Consider the following 24,242-nt stretch of genomic DNA (forward strand, 5'->3'; position numbering starts at 1 on the left):
TTTTATGAATTTATAACAACATATATGTCAGGCAGACACTGGAATTCAAATTATTTTAACTCCAACTAAAGGCCTGTGTTTGAATGTCTGAATGCATTCCTTTGTGGCTCAGATTTCTGGATCTTAAAACTGCAAAGACCATATCTTCATTATAAATATTCCTTCTTAGTCACTCTTGTGTCAAAGGACTGCTGGAGAGAAAATCTGCACAAGTGTGGTCCAGGAGGAAGCAGAAATCAGAAGAGTTTTGTTGCAGAAGTACAGATGCCAAATGTGCTTGCTGAGCCTGGCATCTCTTTTATGTAGCTACATCTTTGGTACCAAAAATGCATAAAAGCAAAATGAATATTGGCATTGCTTAGTTAGTACCTACATGGCAATGTGATCTGTCTTGATCCTAGTTGCTTAGGATCTATTGCACTTATTTACTGCTATGGGGGAGACTTTTGTTGGTTTCCTTTTAATCTAATACAGAGTCTGGATGCCTGCTGGGCTGGAGGGTTACTACAGATCTCTGTATTTGCCTAGCTGGTTGTTACTGCTGACTTCTTAACTGTCAGGATGGTTCATAAATGGCTGGCTTATTGGACTAGTTAGTTTAATGACTGTTAAAGAAAAGACATTCTTTCACAATGAATCCTGTAATTGTTTCTTTGCAAACTCTTTTTCAAGCATTTGCTAAATACAATAAACATTTCCATGTGGATATAACAGCAGTGCACCATACAAATAACAGGGCTGGAATGAGGCATGAGAACAGCTCTGCATTTTATGAAAGTCAGATTGATTTTTAGAGACATGATGGCTATTTTCACTTAATGAACCCCTCAGAAAAAAAAAATTCAAGTTTTACGATGTAGGCACTACAAGAACTAGTAGAGGCAAAAAGCATGCTGTCTGCCTGCTGCTCCATTTCTAGCAGCCAACTCAGCCCTTTCCTGAATCCCCCGAAAGTCTCTGAGATGGCTCATGCGTAGGAAGTAACTCTCATTCTGTTCCAGGCAGAAACAACCATCAGCACTTTGCTGAAGTTGAACCTCTCATGTCTATGCCAACACAAATATGCCAGCTAGGAAGGAGAATCCTGGCAAAAGCAGGGCTTGGCTAAATAATCTGACCTTTTCCTTGGCTTGGCTCTGAAATTTGTCTGAAATGTCTTAAACTACCCCATTCTGGCTACCTGCTGTGCCCAAGGCTATTGGTCAGTGCAAAGAAATTACTTTTTAAACTAGCACGCTGTAGTAATGTTTTCTTAAAGCTTAAAATGTTAGTTAAAGGTAGGGTACCCAAACATGAGATACAGGGAGCAAAGCACACCTAATATTTGGGGTAGCACAGACTCAGGGCACTTGTTTACACCTGGAATCACATTTATGCCAAGCTAACTTTCCAACAGGATATATTCCTGAACTGACACTAGCCCCCATGAGCTTTATATAATTTACATTCTGTTACAATTGTTTAGTTCTTCTGCACTTTCTTCACATTCTCCCAGAGAATATGGACAAGCAGCATCTTATTATGATACAATAAGAAACTTTATTTCTGCAAATTTCTCCGCATTGAAACGAAGATTTAGCAGCAACCTGATTTTAATAAGATTTCTTCCCCACCTTTGCATGAGATTGAAATAATCAAAACTGGCATTTTTTACTTGGATTCACCTCGAAAGGTTCCAGCTTCCTTTTACAGCCCAGCAAAACTTTGGCTATTCTTGCACCAAGAAGTTGATGAGGGCAGTTCGGGGAGACAGAAAAGCCTTTTGAATGGTTCGTCCCTGGAGGTGCTTGAGCCCAAGTTCGCTTTGAAGAACCAGCTCACGGACTTCTTCAAAATTGCGGGCTGCTTGCTGAGGCACAGAAACTTTGCCGCAAGCTTTGTTATTGATCTGAAAAACAGACATGAAAACAAGAAAAAACAGAAGTTACTAGACTGATTTCTACAATTTCATTTCCTGGATCCAATCCCCTGTTACACAAGGGGGAAAGTGGAACAAACTCTCTCTCCTCCAACACCACACTTTCTGAGTAGAGGATAAAATTCTTTGTATCTTCTCTCCATCTATCATAAAATAAGAAAATGAAACTCTGACTCATGATACTAAAAAAAAAAAATTGAAGAAGTGGCCACAGGATGTCTTAGTTCTGAAGACAGCAAGCAGCACATGACTATGCAATGCAGTGATCTTTTAATTTTAAAAGCGTGACAGTTATATAAGCTGGATAAAATGGTTTTTCTGGTGGGAATCTTGGTTTGTACGTACTTCTGGGCAGGAATTTGGATTTACAGCTAAGAGATGCCTTCCAGAGATTCAAATGCAAAATTTATTATTTTTAGAAAAATAGGCCTTAACTTGTTATGTGTATCCCTTGTACTAAATGCAAGACTCATTAATCCAACACCAATCGCTAAGATGTCAACTGCTCATAAGGTAATGCTTTCCTGTGCTGGGCTGGTTTTCAGAGCAGCTTACATGCTGGTTTTGCATCAGCAGGGCAGAATCATGTAAGTAAAACTGAGCAAGGCCTTTGGAGGGAATTACCTTAATTTATCAAATGGTTTTATATATCCTTTCTGTCATCCAGTAAAAGAGTAGATAATGGACAGAGACTACAGAGCCTGACTGAGTACCTTTCTGGAACTGGTGTAAAATTAATTATTATAAAAGCTTTCAGATTTATATGGACTATTTTTAGTGCATTAATGAGAAGAATATCAATCCCACATTTTAGAAAATGAAATAATTTGAATTTTTAAATCCAGTTAATCACATTACTTGCATAAAAATCTGCTGTAGGTACTGCAGATTTCTGACCTTTAGGCATCATTGTAAGGAATTTTCAACCATCTAAAAGAAACATATGTTGCTTCATGCAGCTTGGACATAAAAATGTACATGGCTTGGTTTTCATCTGGATTTTATCTGGGATACCTGTATGCAACATATGACAGGTGAGAGAGACCTAGTTCACTTACCTAGTTTGTATTTTATTGAAAAGAAAATAATCTGTGCAATTCTCTGAGAAAGGAAGTTGGGACAGATTTTTAAGGAACAAGATGAAGTCTCAAATGCAGCAGGTATGAATTACTTCTGTTTTTTGACTAGACTTGACATTATTTTGCAGTGATAATGTAGGTAGACGTTTAACTATTCCTACATGCATTTTATGTGACATCATAAAAGGCTGGCTGTCTTAAACTTTGCCTTTAGCACCTGGTGCAAAGTAAATCCCTTGAAAACACATAGGAGTTCATTTTTAAAGCTTTTTGTGAAAAATAAATACAAGTAGTTCTTTCTGACAGGACACTTCAGAGAAGAAATGCATTCCACAGGAAAAAGAAAACAGTAAAATCCAAACAGATACAGTTTTGGTGAGAATATAAAGCAAGCTTCTCAGCTTGCTGCTAGGACACGCAGCCTGCAGTTCAAAACTATGCCTGCTAAGTTAAAATGTCATTCACTGTCCTCCATCGTGCAAATTAATATGTTCCAGTGGATGGATGTTGGCAAGGGGAAATTTTCCACAACTAGCCTATTTGGTGCTGTTCTCAACAGAAAAGCCAAGCGGTCTAAATCAACTTGGTAAATAAATGACTGCTAGTGGTTGTGTTTTCCTAGAAAGGTCGAGAAGCCTGGGCGACCTGGCACTGTGTACCTTCCCACAGCATGTCTCCACCTTCCCACAGCATGTCTCCCAATCTTCCCACACTGTACTGTGAGCCGAGTCCGAAACTCCTACCAAACAGTAGATTGGTTATGATTTCACCACTTTTGCAGCACGTCTTTCATTGTATTGTAGATATCATGAAGCATTTTAACACTATTCTTAAAATAGGCATCTGCAGATTTCATTGCACACTGTGGTGTAACAAGCATCCTATTCACACATCCTTTCAGTCAAGGGCTTAGATTCTCAGCAGGACAAATACCTTCTGCTATACCTCCATCTCTCTCTCTGTATCTCACTAGACCAGCATAACCCTCAGCATTTCCAGATAAAAGCGGCAGCACAAGAAACTTTGATGCTGGATGCTGGCAGCTGTGTTTCTCTAAAAAAACATGGCAAACTGCAAGAGGAGAAATACATGAGTATTCAGTCCTTTCTTCCCCTGAGGAAGGAAGCTGTTGCTTTTTTCTTCTCTTCTTTCCCCTCACCTTTTATTTTTTTTTTAAACATTTGACATTCTAGACTATTGTGGATCTACAGGGAGCTAGTGGGAACTAGAGAAGTTATAGAAAATGAAATGAAATAACAAGAGACTGAAAAATAAGCACCTGGAGGCTGCAGAGAGGAATTTTTAATTCAATGCAAATATTTTTTTTACCACTGATGCATAATCCTTCTGAGAAGTAAAAAAGAAAATAAATATCTGTGCACTGTTAGGCCTCCCTCATAGGCTAAAGCAAGGAACATGACACCAACTCTTTTTTTTTATTTGTAAAAACGTCAGTTTTAAGACCACATCTGCTAACAGTTCTGCACCACCTAGAAAATGTGAGGAATGCTAGTCAGAAGTGTGCTCATAGGATGAAATGCACACTACATTCAGGTCAGATTTTTCACAGCATTAATAACATAGGGTATGATTAAAAATACTTTACTTTGCAATAACATTTAGAGTAACAGATACTGCACATATCCAGTGTGTTTAAATGTCTTTCTTGTAGGCAATCTGTATTGTATCAGCCGAGGATACAATTAGTTGGTTGCTTTCGCTGCTTTGGGTTAAATATGGAAAGAAATAACTCCAGCACAGACAGGAAATAATGAAGTATTTTTTGTGAAGAGAAATAAAACCAAAATGTCTCAGCAGGCAAATCCCTGGCAGCCTGAGGCAGTTTGATGTCTTGAGAAGAATAGGGTTGTGGCCTAAAGACTCGGTTTGACTGTACAGCCTTGTGAAGAGACACTGCCTCTTTGCAACTAAGAAATCCCTCCATATGTGAAGTGTTCCTTGGTTTAATGAAGGCAATTTAGTTTTGCAGCCATACAAAAACCTACAGTGTCCACAAGGCTTTATAATATTCACAGTCCCTGCTCCCCCATATTTCCCTTTTGCCTTGCTCTTACAGTAGAAAGCCAGGCACACTCTGTAGCCACTATTGTTAGAATTATTCCCAGTTGAAAAAAGCAACTTGTCTCTCCAGTCTTCCAGTCACTTTCTTTCTCAGAACTAAGAAAGGTATTTACACAAATCATATTTTTCTAAGAATATATGACTCAGAACACAGGAGTTGCTTTTTCTCTTATTACAAGACTGTTACACAAGGCTACAGCTTTGATAAAATCAACCAGAAAAAGAAACAAAAATAATTTTCATAATGGCTGTTTAAAGCAAAATTAATTTTTTTCTGTTTTCTATTTTTGAAAAGGAAATTTTAATGTCAGCAGAAAAAGTATCAGTGAAATGTTTAAGCATTTTCATGTTTGGTTGTGTAGTCTTAAAAACACTGAGTTCAGAGTTTTCCCTGTATTGTTGCAGTTGTTATTTCAAAGATATATTTAATAACATGTTTGCTTTAACCACAACTGCAAAGACGTTTCTATAATTACACGATTTCTCATTCATGACTTCCTTATAAACTGAACACTGGAATTCAAGATGTTTGCTAGCTGTGCTTGGATGTGAAGGTTTATTTTAAGCTTGAGCAAAGTGATTATACCTCAGTGAAGATTTTTACTGGTATAAGTAAATGCTTATCACAGAAAGAGAGGGCCAGGAAGAGGAAAAAACCAGTTTGTCCACAGTGACTGTAAGGCTAAGTCTGCTATTAGCCCCAGCTGGCAATTGAGTCCTTCTCCTTGGTTTGGGAAAAGATGCCAATTGAAAATTTCCTTCAAAAATACATACTCCATGGCCTCCATGAAGGGTATATGTTTAATGTTGGAAAAATTAGTATTTTAGCAGCATTTCTCATTCTGTTCAAATAGACTGACTGAGAGATCTAGAAAGATATGAAATTATTTGCAAAGATACTTTGATTAAGGAAATCTACAGAAACATGACTTCCCCTAAATTCAACCAGTCTCCTCCCTCCTCAAAAAACTCAGTTCAACAAAAATAACCCAACTGCCTTGCTCTTTCTCCCAAAGGAGAGAACAGAATAAAATGCAACTAAAATGCATTGCTTCTGTTTCTCTTACACACACAGAACATGGAGTTTCACATGACCATGTCTTACAGGGGCTCCATTTCATTCAATATCCAGGAACACAAAAAGTGTTCAAGTTAAAGCATTTAATTTAATTGAAAACACTGAAGTTTAGTGTGCATGGTATATGAAAGGTTATTCTTTGGTGAACAGTGGAAAAGGCAGGAGTCCTGCAGATCTAATAGTATGCAACTATGTTAATTACAGACTATCATAATGCCTGAACATGAAGAACTTAAAGGCAAGTCAGCTGATGGAAGAGCTGTTCTTGGATCCCACGCACTTGGCTCCAGGTACTCCCTCTATCGCCTGCAGTGGCACTTGTTGCTACTGTGCACTACCTAATGAGTTAACTAGAGACATAGGAAAAAAGACAGTAAACTACATTGTGCATGTGCACATACACATGTTGGAAAATTACAGGTTAACTAAATGTAGTTATATGTCCACTCTTCTACTGAACTGCCAGCTCTTTCCCTAGACAACAAAGGTGTTAGAGCTCAAAGAGAAATTGGAATGCAGTTATAATATTCCCAAAGATACCTGTTTTTCCTCAACCTCATTCCTGCAAATACGGTGTCCTGAAATGTGCCAGAGATTCATCCTAAGTCAGATGGGAAACATGGTTTGGCAAAAATCACAACTTAACCCAGCTTATGAGAGGTTCTATTAGGCAACCACAGCACTACAGGTACCACAAGAAATGTCACCTAATTATACATTTTTGCACAGGGCCGAGTTAATAAATGCACTATCAGGAGAAAAATCTGGAGGGACCTGTATTTTGATCATAGTTTTGACTGTATCGTCCTTGCCCACGGCTGTTCATTGGTCAAATCTCTACAGGTACTAATATGGAATCACTCTGAAAGGTTTACATTTAGGTCATCTCCGTTTCAGACTTGCTACATTTTGTCATTTAGGAAACCATTGTAATTACTCAGCACAACTGCAACTGCAGCTTCTATTCTGAACTTTCACTGAGCCAACTAATAAGGGAACTGATTTCCACAAGAGTGGAAATTCCATCATCCTCTCAGCTCATAACACATTAGCTGGCCACTACGGAAAATCAATCACAATGCTCTTACCAGTACAGACATCTCCACAACATCTGATGGCTGAAGGTACTCTGGGTCTACTTTGGGCCAGGACTGATGCAGTACGTCAGCATCCCAGTGATGATGAGTACAAAGTTTATTCTCCATATGTGCCAAACCTGGAAAATGAAAACAGTCAAACATTCAGTGGTACAGTAACCAGAACATTCAATCTTTGGAATTTGTTTGACAAATAAGATCAGGATAAAGTTGACTTTAAAAGCAAGTGTCATAGGAGGAAATAACATTGTTTAGATTAGCATACAACACATTATAAACAGAAAGATATACATCTTTGAAGTGTTTGTTTTATACCATGCATAGGGACATTAACATGAACAATGTGGGCACATTGTAGATTTGAGTTGATACTCTATAACGTTGCCATAAGCACAGAAGACCACTGTTTATTATTTTAAATTGTAATACTGCAACAGAAGCTGACCTCTACTTCTAGAAGTCAATCATAATACTGCATTTATTTTCAGTAATGCCACCAGTTTGATTAAAATTTTACTAACAACTCAGAATGATAAACAATTATGGCTTATTATTTTACCACCTGTAGTATGCTGGGTAGTTTCTAAATTTGCAAGTCAAGCTATTTGTAAGATTTTCTAAATTTTGTGAACTATATTTTCTCATAAATTAAAGGTAGTACAAAGGAATGCCTTGCACAGATTGCTCTCCTTCTTATGATTTTTACATTCTGAAACACTTTATCCTTTGATTTTATTCTTAAAAGTTCCTAAAATGGGTATAAATTATCTCCTTTTATTAAATAGGCTCTGCTCTTCCCAAGAGAATTCATTCCTGATTTGTTTAAGTAATAGGAGAATATGATACAAGTCATTCTGAAGCTGCATTCTTTAACTGAATAAAAGCTCCTGAGTGGGGTTTATGTTGTTGTTTACTCCAGCTGTACAATAAAATAAAAAATTTCACTTATCAAGAGGCTGTCAAATATGATCAATGTTGATGATGATTGCTCTTGAGATTCTCACAAAGCCAGGGGATTGTTAAATTAAAAACATTCTCTGTGTATGAATAAGAGCACAAACTAATACTTTTCCTAAGCACATGCTTCGTTCAGAACTGCAAAATGTATGCAAAATCTCATCTGGTTTAGGGAAACTCCAGCAAAAGCATAAAGAAAACCCATCAACACAAGATTCTCTCTTGATTGGGACTGAGGTACCTGAAACTGTTCAAATCACAGGACGACTGCAGACACAGGAGCAAACAAAACACATGCACAGTGCATACGTGAATTCACTTGGGTGGATTGTTTAGACTAATACAGTGAATAACAGCAAACAAGGACATAGAGAGAATGCAACTTCCTCCAGAAAAATCCACCAGATTTTTGTCAGCGCTTTTTCAGACAAAAGACACAGTCGTGCTATTTGCTGAATGACTCAGAAAGAGGCAGTGGGGTGGACCGATGGGAGCTATTTCAAATGACAAGCAAGAATGTGCACATTTCCTATTGACAACAACTATTTATTAGGTAAATAATTGATTAAAACACTTCACTGGATATGGTTTTGCGTATTTTTTTCTCTTGCAGCAGTAGCTCAGAGACTGAGAGAACAAAAGAACTGAAGGAACTGAAGATAAAAAAAAAAATCTTCACATTGATGATTCATTATCACACTGACTTTAAAGACAACAGCTGTTAGATTCTTTCCTTTTTGGCTTTTGAACATCCACATGAGCTCATTTCTTTCCAACTGATCACATGCCTTGTGGCAGGAGCATGCACACTGGCCACTCCTCATTTTCCTGTTGAAGAGGATTCTTCAAACTATTTAAAACCAACTTTCTAATATAAGAGCTTCTGTCTACAAAAGCAAAACCAGGATCACTTAATTCCTGTAGAGGCTGTCAGTTCTAATAAATCTACTAATAAAAAAATTAATTAAAATGTATTCTGAAGCAAAGTGGTACTAAACAAAACTTTAATCTTTTGGTTCATTTTCTTGCTACAAAATGAGCTACGAGCTCATCCATAGAAAAAAGAGAAGTACAAGAGTCAACAGAACAAGCTTCAGAAAACAGTTTGACAGGAAGGCAAAATGAAGGTTTTAGTTATGTTGCCTGTTTTGCTTCCTGCCCTAATGCACATTTTGTGAGCTGTGGAACACAGAAAACACAATGATTTGGTTTGTATTTTCGAAATTCAACACACTAGACCAGAAACTTCATTGCCATGAGCCAGAATGGTGATGGTCCACTTGGAAGGACCTAGACAGTACCTTTCTCCAGCCTTCCCACTTGATTCTGAGACACTAGACAAAAGCACTGTTTGAGATGTTAAAAACTGAGCATTTCCTAGATTTTCATTGTGAAAATATGAAAAACCCATGTTATTGTCTTACTGTACTGGAAACTGTCTAATGAAGCACATTTTATAAAGTGATGTGCATTTTGCTTCATATTTTTTGATTTTGCTTTTATGGCTATATATTCTTCTGCAGATGTAGGGACAGAAAACCAACTGAGTACATTTTAGTTTACTGTAAGCTGTTTACTTATATGTACCCATCTGTACAGGACAGATCAAAGACAATACTTGTGGCTCAATCTGAAGCCCTGATCCTGCTGTTGGATCTGCTTCAATGGAGTTCTCCTGACCAGCAAGCTAATGCTAGAACAAGGTTTCCCTAACCAGTAACTCACAGCACTGGAAAGTAATTTAAAACACCAAGTTAAACGTGTACTATATTACTGTAAATGAGTGAGTTGAGAGAAGGGGATAGGACCAGTCTAACAACTTTTCAGCTCAGGGCCATGTTTTACGAGCATTATATGAGTACTTCATAAGCATAACACCTCCCCTAAGGTGCTACTTGGCAGGGAAGAGCAGATTCTCATTTTAGAAAGATTTAAGAAGGAAGACATGGAAGCAATTGTGTATCAGCAAGGTGTTAGGACAGCCAGGTAACTCTAGTCTCACAGAAAAAAAAGCACTGTAAAAAATTATCTGTAAAATTCCAGCAATTGTGCAGCTACGTGGATACAAAATTATGTAGGCCAGAGGGAAAGTTGTGATTATAAAGTAAATTGAGAAAGAACTGGCACAGAGAGGTTAAAGCAGAAAAGGGAAGGAGGATGGAAGCCTTAATGGGTGATAAAAGGAAGTTAATGAAAGCATCTGAAACAATGACAGTATCAGAGTTTAGGACTAGGGATTTTCTAACAGAAAATATAAGGTCAGAGGGGAAAGTATAAGGTAACTATGTGAGTGCATTACCCAAATGCTGCTAACTTTTGGATTTAGCTAAACTGAAACAACAGAAATCTGTGTTAAGTAAAAATCCACCACACTGGCAGACAAGTAGAAAAAGATTCTAAAAAGCTCAGATCAGGAGTGTGTAAGGACAAACGGTGATGCATTCTGGGTCAGTATCTTACTTGCCTCTGCAGCATCTTTCTGGGATTGCTACCATGTTATTTTTTCTTGATATGCTTTTTACTATTTAATGAATCTCCCTATTTGGCAGATTCAGGCAAGTTGCATAACTGAAACACTTTTTTGCAGCTCAGGAAGAGTATGTCTGTCAGTCATATGTGAAACAGTCTGCAATCTCAAAGAAATGACAACAGCTGTTTCCAGACAGCTCTGAGAAAAACCGTATCACACTACTGGTAAAGTAGTACAGAACTAGGTTGTGAAAAGCCTGGGTTACTATAAGCTAACTCTGGAATGTGCTTTCAACCTAGCAAACTCCACATGAGTCCTTTTAACCTTCTAAAAAGGATCTGTCTTCCTCCACTTGATGAAATTACTATCGTTCCCTTTGGGTTATTCTCTTGGAGGAAAAAAAAAATATTTTTTAAAATTCCAAATCATGTTCCTTTTTGGATTTGTGATTTCCAACTAAAATCCACAACATCAATTAGCTTCCACTCAGCTCTATTCTTTACAGAAGCCTTCTTCAGCGAGGACTGAATTCAAAGATGTTCTTGCAGAAGAGCTATCGTAGTGACAGTTAAAATATTGCTAAGACAATTATACTATTACAAATTCCAAGAATTATCTTTCATTTCAATATATGTATGTTTATGATCAGTGTACATATCTTTCATGTCCCTCCTCTAATAAAAATTTAACAACTCACAATAAGCAGTTTCATATCCCTGTCTGAACAGCAAAATATTGTACTACTACAAACAAACTAAAAGAAAAAGTCTCAAATGGTGTCTGTATATTCCTTAGACACAAGGTTTCAGGAAGGAAACTGATTTCCTCATCCTGTTAGTATTCATAAACTGCCAAGATATCAGCCGGATGAACTCTTCCCACACTGAGGGGTTACAGTTGCTTTTTATGTTATTAAGCAATAAACCAGTGTATTCTCTGCACAATTAAGACCATTAGGTTGACACACCAAAATACCAAAAACTGTTCCTCCTCTAAACAGGAGAAAGAACTCCTTCACACACCTAATATCAAAGTACTGGGTTGCTATTGTTCAGCTGCTGAAAGGTAATGCACTTACAGAACAGCATTCAAGCAGCTTTTCCCTCATTCAGGCTGGAAATGTTTACTGCCAGTACTGAAGTGTGCTCTTCAACTTGCTCACCGGACTCTTTGTTTCTACTCGATGCATTAAAACAAGATGGCCACATACAAACTCAACCCCATGGGAGAACAATTCTTCAGCTGTAGATGAACAAAAATTGCTGTACATGGAATCTAATTTTACTTTAATTATACTTACAATTTGCACATTACATCAGAATCATCCCTGGGATATCAGACTGCAGTTCTAAGTTTGCAGTTTATCAACAAGCTAACAAAGAAAACATAGTGGACTGAAAAGCTAAAATTTCAAATGAACTTGGATGAAATGCTTGAAAAGCAGGATGGCATTATTACAATCAAATTTACTTAGATCACTGATGCTAGTCATTACTTAAAATGTCAAGTAAAGCATCTTTAATTAACACCCTAAAATAATCTTTGCAATTTTCATAATATTTTCTTCAGTTGGTAATCATTAAGGTCAACTGATTTGCAGTTAAATCTATATGTAAAGAATATTTTTGCTAACCAAGATGATAACTACATACTTATTTATATACTTAGCCAAGTTTTAATTTTTACAAGCTGTTGTATTAGAAAACACTGATTTACTTTTTTTTTTTTTTACATTTTATTGTGATTTGTGTCAAATAGCTTTTAGATTGAAATGGTAGTAAATTATCCAGTATTTTGTGCTGTTTAAATATAAATGCATTCAGAATGCAAATATGTAAGAAAATGTGTTTGATACTTCAAATTTATTGTATCATATTTTGCAGTTAAGCGTTTTTTTTGAGCAAAAGGAAAATCTTTTATGTAATTACTGAATAAAAGTAAAAGTGTCAGATATTTTTGACACCAGATCCTTCAAGATTTTATTATTTACAGATGATACCCTCTTTTGCCTAGCTTTCTACTCCAAAACTAGGAAAGGAAAAACACAGTGGTTAATTTCTTTCAATTTCCAGGATACCTGTCATTTAAACTGAAATATTATTGTTTGCACCTGTGGAACAGATTCCAGTTGTCAAAAGTAATTTTATTACCTCCACAGTCTCATTCCAGGTGCTTAGCCAGAAAGTTCTAGAGTTTTGTGGTTTAATTGTCTTCAAATCTTTGGCAGAATTAATATAATAAAATACATTAAATCAGGGTTTTATTGTAGGTTGTCATTATTTCACATTTAGTTTTAAATTCTACTGTATTTTCTTCTTAAGTGTATCTTGGCCATAATCAGTGATGAGAAAAGCATAAAAGGAGAGATTACAATGCAACTGTGGAAGTATTATTAATTCTGTGAAGTACAACAAAACCAGTAAAAATTATCAAGAACGCTCTTTTCTTCTCTAAGACTGCAGTAAATGAGTGTTAAGCTTATCTCACTATGTACTCAACACTTTCTAATGAGAAACAGCAATAAGAAAGGAAAATCCTTTTTATTCAAAAAACAAGCTTGAATACACAAGGAAGTGTAACGTGGTTCAGAGTTAAGACAAGTCAGTGTTCCTTCCAGCATTCCTATTCAACTGCAAAATTATCTGGTTGATATTAACTAAAGGGCTTCCAAATTTCCCGGTTTCATTTTCCCCTGTAGAAAGAAAAATGCTGCTTGTTTTAATCACTAAAATGTAAAGACTGTATACCAGTTATTTTAGAATGAAATATCAATTTTTAATTCTAAATAGTTTGCTTATGTGTTGTTTATTATTGGCATTACAATGGCAAACATAGGCTTCCATCAAAGAGTGAGGGTCCACTGTGATAGGTGCTATTTATAGAGCTAACAATATACAAACTCCTTTTCCTGACTAATTTACAAGACAGGAAGCAGCATTATCCCTACTTTTAGATGCAAAGCCAAGATAAAAAAGGAGAGACTTAATCTGAGTGTGTATGGAGAATTAAAGCACAAAAAAACCCTAAAGAGAGTACTTAGAAACCTTAATTTTCATATTGAAATTATTTAAAATAAGAATGCATCATTACCTGTACGTAAGGTTTAAGAAATTGGTTACATCAGAAGTGCAACAGGACCTAGTTGAATCAGAATGCAATTCAAAACATGAATTTGGGGAATCTTTAAGACTATAGTTGGGCATTTTCCACCAGAAATCCCAATCCCAGGACAGAATGGCTACATGTTGGCTATTTCAACATACAGTCTTCTCACCACAACGCAGCAGTTAAATGTGTATGTTCTCCTAATAAAATTGTTTAATGATTCCGATATAACATAATGATCACCATGACAAAAGGGATTGTGATTTTCAAGTTTAGTAATAAAATTCTTCAGGCAATAATCACCACACGATGTTTTTTTATGACTTCTGCACTAAATTACAATGCATAGTCTTTGGACCACACAAGTAAAATTATACCTTTAAATGCAGACAAAAGCCAAGGAGAGTACACTTCCAATTTTATTTAGGTTTCCTTTTCATTCTGATACCACAGAAAATATTTATAATTCTTATTCTCCAGTGATTTGAGTAGTAAGAAAAGACTCCCTTATCTAATATTCAAAATGTTATAGGATTAAGCTTTATGTTTAACAAATTGTTAATTAAGACATCCTAGTATTCTTTGTCATTTTATCAACCATATTTGATAATTCTGCATTCCTTAACACATTCAAGTTCAATTCAAATTCAGAAGGCACTGTATATATAAGCAATTATCCTGGATCTCTTCGTCCTCCATCTCAACCAATGTGGAAAACAAAGCCGTGCTAATTTCATTTAGCAGTATTGGTACTTTGTAGCATAAGAGAACATTGACCAGAATTAGCTTTCTCCAGATGGATCATGTCTGATGCCACTCTTTTCTAAACACTTAAGCCTCTATTAAGACGTTTTAAAACCACTGGAAATGAAAACACACACACAAAAAACCTCAACCCACTTTCCCTAATAAATCCTGTTGTTTCCATAGTCTCTGCCTCTGTGTTATTGCTCTGAAAAAGAATAGTCTTTCCTTGGCAATCAACATTATTATAGGGCCATGCACAACACTGAAATATAATCAGTTTAGTAACACTACTTTGTAAACACTTGAATGCACAAAGTTTCAGGATGACTGTTGAAAATAAAACCATTAAAACAGCATCCAAAAGCTAACATTAGGTCCAAAACCACATAGCAATTTGTGGCCAGCCATAATGCAGAAGAATATAGTCCTATCTTCCCACATACATCTTGGGACTTTTCCCAGTAAATCTTAAAAGCAACTGCTGAACTCTGGCATGCACGTCCCTTATTTCACAGGCTTTAACTGTAGCAGCACCACACAACTTAGCCCATTTGGTATTCAGACCTCTACAACCGTGACAGATCTTAAAAAAGATGTCCTGTCTACCATTCCCATTCTTCACAAGAGGTTAATTTGCAGTATAACGTCCCTCAGTCTCTGCAGCATTCTACAAGAGAGGGTTTTTATTGAGCACTCCTTTAGTCTTTTTAGCATACAGCCCTCTGACATGGTTCTCTTTGCCTGAATTCCTGAAAGAAAATATTTGTAGTCCAAAGATTCTGAAACAGTTGTTTGAAAAAGGACTGTTTCTGTCCTGGTGTTCAGCTCCTAATAATGCCATTCATATTCAGGAGCAGCTAGCAGTTGACATATAAATTCCTCAGTCCTGTCCTGAATTTTTTTTCCTTCTCCCTTTCTCTGCCTTTCAAGGTTTCAAGAAATCAACCTTTGTATGTGAGAGGATGGAAACTAAAGGCAGAAAAGAGAGATCTGAGACTGCCACAAGTTCCAAGTTTGTTTAGGAATTATGACAGAAAGTGACAAGATAAATGAAGAATTCAGGGATAAGTGACTCGTGTACTAACTTAAAGACATTTTTACAAACTTTTTGTCTTTTCTCCTGGAACATCACTATAAAGTTTATTTCTATAAATACCTTTCCACATCTCTGATGAAATGTGTGGAGCCATAGGTGCAACCATAATGCAGAGGGAAGCCAAGGCATCTTCAAATTCTGTGCTATGGAGAATAAGAGGCCGAGGAGCTTGCTAAGTGAAAAGACAAGGAAAAGAAAACAAACTGTTAACATTCTGAGGGGGAGGGGAAAGCAGTTTAATTAAGAAGAAAATGCAGTAATAAAACCTAAAAGCAATGTCTTGCTTAGGACAGTGTCACGTCACAATAAATTGGAAACTTATGAAAAGTTCTGGAGAATTAAAATCACAATCCTTGGTGCTCTCTAACACTTAGAAGGTAATCCTGAAGTGGCTGATGAAGACCCTTGGGATCTGCTCTAGCACAGGAGTCTGAACACAGACTCGTGTGGACAACAGTGGTCCTCAAAATCATTTTGAGGGCTTCCATTTCTAGAAATGTAATCTTAGATAAAACCAGAGCTATCTGAGAAGAGGTGTAGTACCTGTGTAAGACAGTCAAAAAGTGCTGGATGCAGCATGAGTTTTGTTGGGATAAGGTTCAGTTGTACAGAATCACAGAGTGGCTTAAGTAAAGCTGAATTTAGTGACAAAGTGAGGTTTTAGAGCTGAAGGAAGCTTAGGGAATGAAAAGCACAGCACATTCTTTTACTGCTTGATGTTCTGATTGTTTTAGTAAAGCGTTCTTCTTTGCTAGTACAAAAAATGTTCAATTTCTTGCAAAAGGTACAAGACTGACAAAATTTGAATCTTCATTCCTCTACTGTAACTTCAAAGAAAAGATACAGCACTAAAAGTGGTTGGATGAACTTTTTCTTTCCTTGTCTGAGAGATTACATCCCATGGTAAATTCAGCTGCTGCATTTATTTTGTAATCCACCCCTCTAATGAAATGGTACAGAAAAATGTCAGTACATGTCAGCTTATGAGAATTATTTGGTGGGAGAGCACCCACTCCTGTCTACTAGAAAATTGTCCAAAACCAGTGATTTGCTTGACACAGACCACAAATGTTGTCAGAGGGCATCTTCTTATCACTGATACTAACAAGGTGAGTGCAAACTGTATTTCAGTAAGCTATTATCTGCTTTCTGTGTTTAATCCTTGCCCACTTCCCCTCTTCCTCCTTTCAACTGGGAGTGAAAGAGCAAGTGTCAGTATGCTATACAGAAGGTTGTTCTTCAAAGATACTGCATTGACTTCTTTGGTCAAGAAATATGTCAGCGTTTAAACATCTGGCTGGCTGTAGGACACCAATCTTTGTTTATGTAATTTTAAAAAAATACACAACAGTATCTGAGGCTTAAGTTATCTCAGTACAGCACTTGTGCATAATCTACTTAACTTTTTGTTTAGTTCCTTGATTTTGCCAATAATCTCCTTGGAAACCATAAGGTATAAAATGCTATTTCTATAAAGAAGTTGAAACTTTCAAAATTATATTTAATTTCTAGTCTAGATCAGGTTGCTATTATATGCTTGAAGGATTGCTCAACCAGATCTAAAAGTAGTAACAAAAGTAATGATAATAGTTTATTACATTTCATATATCACCACTGGCTGATATACAACATAATCTAAATAAAAAATGCTGGAGACTTTTACATCTGTTTAAAAAAGAAGGATTTGCAAACTCTCTTACTTGCCAACAGTTCAGTGGTGTAAGCTGTCTTTGAGGAATGTAAAATTATGTGTGATTTTCCTTCCAAAGAATAACCTTTTTAAAATCAGAATGTTTGGTGATTCTATAACATCCTATACCTAGCTACCTATGCATCTAGAACAGAACTAAACAAAACATATCCTTTTGAAATTACAGGATGCATATGCAAACCTCAGAATCTAGTGGCTCTAATATCATCAAGCTCCTCCTGCAAAAGTGTATATATTTCAGGGTTACAGTGATATTAGAACGTGCTGCTTTTGAACTGAATGATTCAACAAGGCTCTCGACTCGGTAACACTGTTTATGACAGTCAATGATTTACAGAAAGCTGGACCTATAGTTCAGGAGGCTCCTGCTTTGTATAAAGCCTAATAGGAAGAGGGTCTGAGAGAAAAATACCTTCATGAATACCATGTACTTACATGGAGTATATTAGTGAGGCTCATCAATCGGGAAATAGCTGCATTGAACAAATGGTCCTTTGTGAAGTACTCGGTTACCTTGAATTAGAAGAAAAGGTCTGTCACTAATTACTTGACATTCTAAAACATGGAATATTGGCTTTTTAAATGAAAAAGTATTATTGATAATCAATCTCAATTTGTGAAATATGTGCATATTACCTCTTACACGAAAATCACTTTAGTTCGCAAACATATCGTATGTGCAATCACACATGTGTTTGGGAAAATAAATCATATAAAAATTGAACTGAGCTTCTCCTCAGTTTCAGAATTTTAAAAGCTTCAATCAATGCTAATGAGAACTGTGCATTAGCAATCATCCTTTATTTCCTTTAATAAAATAGTCTCCCTTTGCCCCTACAAGAGGCCTTCATTCTTGTAAATCCATTTATGTTGGTCAAAGCTTGTTCATAGATTGCAAGATTATAATTCTAAAGTCTGCTAAAAGATCTGGAAGGTCTCTCACAACAGGGTTTAAACTGGCAAAAGTTTTCATCCACAGAAGAATCTTTTAAGCTAATTTTGCAGGTATTTAAGTCTCCTTCTGAGTCTTGGATAATTGAATTGACACTAATCACAGCAGGAGACAACAGAGAAGTAGAGATAAACAATCATTTCAGTATTTTTTTTAGGATACCCTAATATATTTTCACCAAATAATTCTATATGGAACAGCAGGCATGATAATGAGGTATGAAGCAAACAGATCAAAAGCTTTCCTTAGGGATAACCTCCAGCACTCACCTACAGTTTTGCTACTGGAAATGGAGTTTCTTGAATCCCAGATTGATAACATTTTACTGCTGTAACATTTCATCCCTTAAATGAGATGCACATCCTTTAAATAAGTTCTGTCACATAGAATTTGTGGGTAAATAAATTTATACAGAGAATAATTCACTTAAAAATAATGAACTACTCATCTGGGGAAAAAGTTTTTGGCTCTGTAAGTCAAACATATGGTTTTAGCATAAGCAGTAACTTATTTGTTCAGTTACAAACTATGTAAGTGTTTCTTTTAACCTCAGATATCACCAGATTCTTCTGCTTCCAGATATTTCTTGCTTCAGCCTTCTCTTTCTTACTCAGAAGCTCAGGATTGGGCATGGTTCCTGAAGTCCTTGCTTCAATAACTTTGGTTACAAGAGCCCAGAGGCGCGTCTGCCATCTCTGAACGCCTGGCATAGCATCGGCTGAGATTAATGAAAGATTTCAGAAACAAATTTCAGTTACAGTTAATGAATCCAAAACTTTAAAGAAAAGCAGAAAGGACAAAAAACGCTAAACATTTAAAAAAAAACCACCTGTATTTTAAATGAAAGATGTCAATGCAATTAAAAATGCCTTTACAAGTAATTCCAGGTTGCTTTAATGGAATAAAATCAATAAGATAAAAGTATTTTTCTGCAATGACTTTAAAATATATATATAGCAAGAACATAGCATATATAGCAGAAGTATTTGCTAAAATCTGTAAAATAACCCAACATTATGTCAGTGTTAAAATGCTCATCTTGTGTTTTAATGACTCAACAAACGAGTTGTACATGCTCTCATTTTTTGAACTCATGGAAGAATACAAATATATATATATATATATACACACACATGTATGCACACATGTACTTTTCAAATTGAGAAATTTCTTTTAAAATTTGATTTTAGAAATCACATATGCTTTCGTTGCTACAGAGATCCTATTCTGCTAATGAGTAGAGTAGGATCCTTGGTACCATCTTTGGACACAGGTTAGTTTGGGATGCGGAGACTATAAAGCTGTTCACCATGACCCTAAAGCCATCAGTCCCACTCTGTGGCTGCTCTAAGAATGTGTTTCTGTGACCTCAGGATCGTGCCAAGCTACTGCTGCACACAGCCATGTCCTCCATGTGGTGTGATGCAGAGACACTAGTGAGGGTATGCTTGAGGTGTGCCCTTTCTTCCAGATGTTCCGTGTTTCTACTGGACTGTGCAGCACTACATCACACCGCATGCACAGTATCAACATGTCACAGTTTCAATATATCCTGTGACATCCCAGCCAGCAAGAGCTTCCAATTCTGCTCTGGCAACTGCACTTGAGAACTGCCTGGACTACTACTAAACCGGGAGAAGTAAAAGACATGGAAGTGACTGCAATACATGTGAATTATCTCTACGATTGCACTAGATGAAAGACTTCCTGTGCATCTGGGAACAGTAAAGGTGATTGACTATGTCCGCATGATCTTCATGAATTCTCATAGGTGGGACTGGGATAATTATGCTGTCCCCAATCTTCCCATCTCCTAGTCATACCAGAAGGCTATAGATCATCTAGACATGATAGGCTTGGAATTATCCAGACTGTAGTAATGGTGTAATAAGCTGCTGGGTAAGTTTGACCACATGTGGACCTGCAAAGTCTGGGAGACTTCTTTGCCCACACCAAGGCAGAGAATGACATGAGACCATGCTTTGACATTCACCACTGAAAGGACAAGGAATTCAGTCCAAAGGGCAATCATCAAAAGGCTATCAAAATACATCCAGTGAAGAGAGGGATCACAACAACTGAGAACCAGTGTTTAATATTCTCTGAATTAGACAATTTTCTGTATTGGGTTTGCGTGGCAAGGTTTTGGTAGTGAGGGGCTACAGGAGTGGCTTCTCTGATAAGCTGCTAGAAACTTCCCCCATGCCCAACAGAGCAAATGAAGCTGAGCCCAGGAAGAAGGGAAGGGTATGGGGAAGTTGTTTATTTCTCATTAATTTTAATTTGTAAGAAATTAAACTAATTTCTCAGTCGAGTCTTTCTTCCCATGATGGCAACTGCTGAGTGATCTCCTTGTCCTTATCTGAACGCATGAGCCTTTTTTTGTACTTTTCTCCCTCCCTCTGTCCATTTGAAAAGTGCAAAGTGATAGAGCAGCTTGGTGGGCATCTGACAACCAGCCCAAGGTCAAACCCAACACAACTTGCTTGATTTCTTCAATCTAAACATTCACAATTTTGTTATCATTAAGAAATTTAGACCAAAGCTTAAACATTTAAGACATGCTTTTCATCTACTTTTGATTTTCTTCTCCCCTGGAAATATCTTGATGCTGCTAAAATCTCCTTTTGCTCACATTTTCCAATACTCTCAACATGACATGACTCCAAAATCTTTCTTTGTATGTCTCAAGTGGTAAACAGGTTGGTTTGAATGACTAAAGGCATTTTTGATAGCATTATACCTGCACGTGTTCAGCTTTCTTAAAAAATGCATAACCACCAACCACTTTGCAACTAGGATTTTCTACATGCTATTCTCTCAATAACGTAATTACTCCATTTTCAAGATCCAAAAATTCAGCAAAAAGATTGTGCATCACTGAATTAGCTGCTTCAGCTGTGTACTGTCAGGGATGCAGCTGTTGAAGCTTGATTCTAAGTGGTTAATTCTTTTTAAGAGACCTTTTCATATGCCTAGCTCTCTACTGTTGCAATTTAGATAGTGACAGAAAGCCAACTAAGTAGTCAAAGCCCACTCCTCCAGTACATACAATAGAGCAATAATATATAAATGAACACACATGAATGTAAAGGGTGACAGACACCAACTGAAATAATGCTTAGTGCAGGCTGAACTAAGTAGCAAGAAGTTAACACATAAAAGAATAAAGAACTACAACTTTTTAAACCAGGTGTTAAACCAGGAGTGTTTTATTAAAGCCTTATGCAACAAGAAAGCTAGATTTAAATGAATGCATAAGACTACATTAAAATGCATGAACCACAGTAGATAAAAGAAATTAAGACCTGTCAGTATGATGAATTGCATGATAGCACTAAATAAGTGCATAGGAGGGCAATTCTTAACTTACTCATGAAATAATCCCATAAAAATGCCATGTCTACAAATACTAGTTACTAGGAACTCTGATTATGTTCTAATGAGATTCTTCTGAGAACTATTTCATAGTCCAGTTTACAAAAGTCATTGCATGTGTATAAATAAATGGAAATAACAAAATATTGTAAAGTTTTATCTGTAATCTGATATGATTAGAAAAAGCTTTTCAGTTTATCAGTCATCGCTAATTTAAAAAAAAAGAGAATGAAGTCCAAGATTGCAGAAGAAAATACCACTTAAATACTTTTCATATAATGCTTTTAGCTTATAAGAGGTAAGCTGCTTGAAATGATCTTGCGAGCCTGCCTCTCAGTGACAGCTTTGTGACCCCCTCTCTTTTAAAAGAAACAAGCAATAAAATTTGTTTATTATACTTTTTTGATTAATTTGTTCCAAAACCTGGGCATCAAGAATTGTATTAATTTTGTGTTTAAAATATAACACGCTAGGAAAAAAAAAACAAACCACAACAAACCAAACAACAGAAACAATCCAACTTACTTTTAGCATCCCACAAAATATCTTGTTCTGGAGGAGCAGCAAACAGAATGTAAAGACGTAGGGTGTCAATGCCATACTCTTTCACTAATTTTTCAGGGTCTATTCCATTGTACTTAGATTTGCTCATTTTTTCCCAAGTAACTTGGAGCTTCTCACCAGTTTTTAGGTGAACTGGTTCAGTTCCTAAATATTAAGACATAAAAAAAATATTAAACCAAATTTTTCTTACTTGTAACAGCAATTAATTTTGTTCCCTAAGCATAAGAAGAGACAACTATTTCTTGTGTGTTTTTTTTCCCCAAAAACAGCTTAAAGAGGAAAGACACCCATTCTAAACACTCTCTTCCTTCCCATGTTTTTCCTACAGTAATGTTTTAACAAGAGTAATATCTCAATGCTTCCATCACATTATGACAAAAAGTCTCCTACCATTGGAAGCTGTATCTAGCACTCAGCCTGTGTGCTACCTTGAGAACCCCCCGAGATTTAAGCATTGTTATAACCATGACATTTAAAACCTCCTAGATAGGTGTACTGATTTGGTACAATTCTGACTTGCATTTAGCTTTTACAAATACCAGATTTACAGGTTTCAGTTGCAGTAAGTTATCCTGAAAAGAATGTGCCTTCTGTTGCATGAATTCCGAGAAAGAATGGGGCATTTACACTGAAAAAGGTGCAACTGAGCAAAACCATCTACTACAGAAAAGCCCTATCTTTTCTGGAAGAAAACAGGATAGCAGGCAGTGGAAAAACGGAAGAGGGTTGTTTGGTTTCTTGGTTTTTAACTGACTTACAGGGTTTGTATGCAGGAGAAGAACAGTAAAAGCAAGGTTGCACAACAGGAGTGCTTAAGGAAAGTGTATATGACCAAACCACTTTTGTTGCTACAGGTCCCATAGCCAGGACTTGCTGGTCCAGCTTATGCGGCGAAGGCTCTAAGAAAGCACTTGAGAAACAGCATTGTTTCCTACACCCTTTACATGCCTAATATCTACTGCACCTGTGTTAGCTTTGCCATGATGTTTTTGTAGGCTGTCTGTTTACTGGGACGACAGGCTCCATTCAGCAAGCTGCTGATCATTGTCTTAACAAAAGTGACTTTGATCTTTTGGACTATACTGGAGCTAAAATAATAACATAGCACTGTTTCTGTGTTTGGATGCAATTAAAAGCTGCTGGATTAGTAGGATCTCTGTGCACTCAGCAGCGCATATGAATCCAAAACTCACAGAAGTTGCTCACAAATTTAAATATTACAAGGATGCATTTTCTCTTTCAAATTTTCCCAGCACTAAGACCTGTACACTGAAGAAGTCCCTGGATGCACCTATGTCGATTTTCCCATGTAGTTTCTCTTACCAGTGAGATCAACCTCCTCTCTCTTCAAACACTGGCCTGTTGTTGTTAGTCTGAATGTCTGATTCTTGATAAGACCTTGAACCAAGAGCTTATGGAAAGGCTCCCTAGGGATGGAAGGAAAAAGAAACTCTTAAAAAGAGCTGTCAAGAGCATACTTTATGATAAGCCTCAGGTGTCGAGCCAATCAGGCACAAGTATTTAATGAAACAAGAATTTCAAGCTGACTATCATAAACAGTTGCCACCTTAGAAAGAGTACTTTGTGCATTTATTCATGGTGGCTGGCTGGCAAGTATAAGTATTTATTTGCATTCCACACACATTCTTGCACCCTGATTTAGTACTAAGTTATTCTAATGTCACTTTTCAAATTAGCATATGGATAATGCACAGAAATTTCTTGGCCAACTGTGCAATTTCCCTAACTTCAACCTAAATCACTTGCATAAAAGCATTCAAGTACCTGGCCTCACTGTCTTACAAATATTTAGTTCTTGCTTCTCTCTGAGGAGCACAGTATTTTGAACAAATCAAAATGTTGCTCCATGTTTCTTTCTATAGAGATAAAAATCGTTTCTCTAACATAAGCACTTGCATGCCTTGTCCCATCGCAGAACTAGCCACGAAGGCCTGGCTGTAAAAAAAAAATACACTAGAAAAAGTGTATGCAATGCTGGAAAGTTTGT

The 24,242-nt window shown here is 36.6% G+C and overlaps 1 protein-coding gene across 2 annotated transcripts in view; it reads right to left on the reverse strand.

The window, feature by feature from the left end:
• Positions 1-707: 707 nt before the first annotated feature.
• Positions 708-24,242, reverse strand: part of LARS2 (leucyl-tRNA synthetase 2, mitochondrial) — an 87,129-nt gene continuing 63,594 nt past the window's right edge. The window contains exons 15-21 of one of the 2 annotated variants that reach the window (XM_051789142.1): positions 23,558-23,661; positions 22,196-22,378; positions 18,841-19,010; positions 17,776-17,853; positions 15,690-15,801; positions 7,246-7,373; positions 708-1,888 (exon numbers count right to left, since the gene is read on the reverse strand). In XM_051789142.1, the coding sequence (XP_051645102.1) occupies positions 1,709-1,888; positions 7,246-7,373; positions 15,690-15,801; positions 17,776-17,853; positions 18,841-19,010; positions 22,196-22,378; positions 23,558-23,661 (955 nt within the window). In that variant the 3' untranslated portion in view covers positions 708-1,708. The remainder of the gene's footprint in view (positions 1,889-7,245; positions 7,374-15,689; positions 15,802-17,775; positions 17,854-18,840; positions 19,011-22,195; positions 22,379-23,557; positions 23,662-24,242) is intronic. The other variant, XM_051789140.1, reaches the window with a different exon arrangement.

Source organism: Manacus candei, unplaced genomic scaffold (assembly GCF_025592945.1).
Source record: "Manacus candei isolate 608988 ecotype Guabito, Panama unplaced genomic scaffold, ASM2559294v1 h1tg000026l, whole genome shotgun sequence".
Taxonomy (NCBI): domain Eukaryota; kingdom Metazoa; phylum Chordata; class Aves; order Passeriformes; family Pipridae; genus Manacus; species Manacus candei.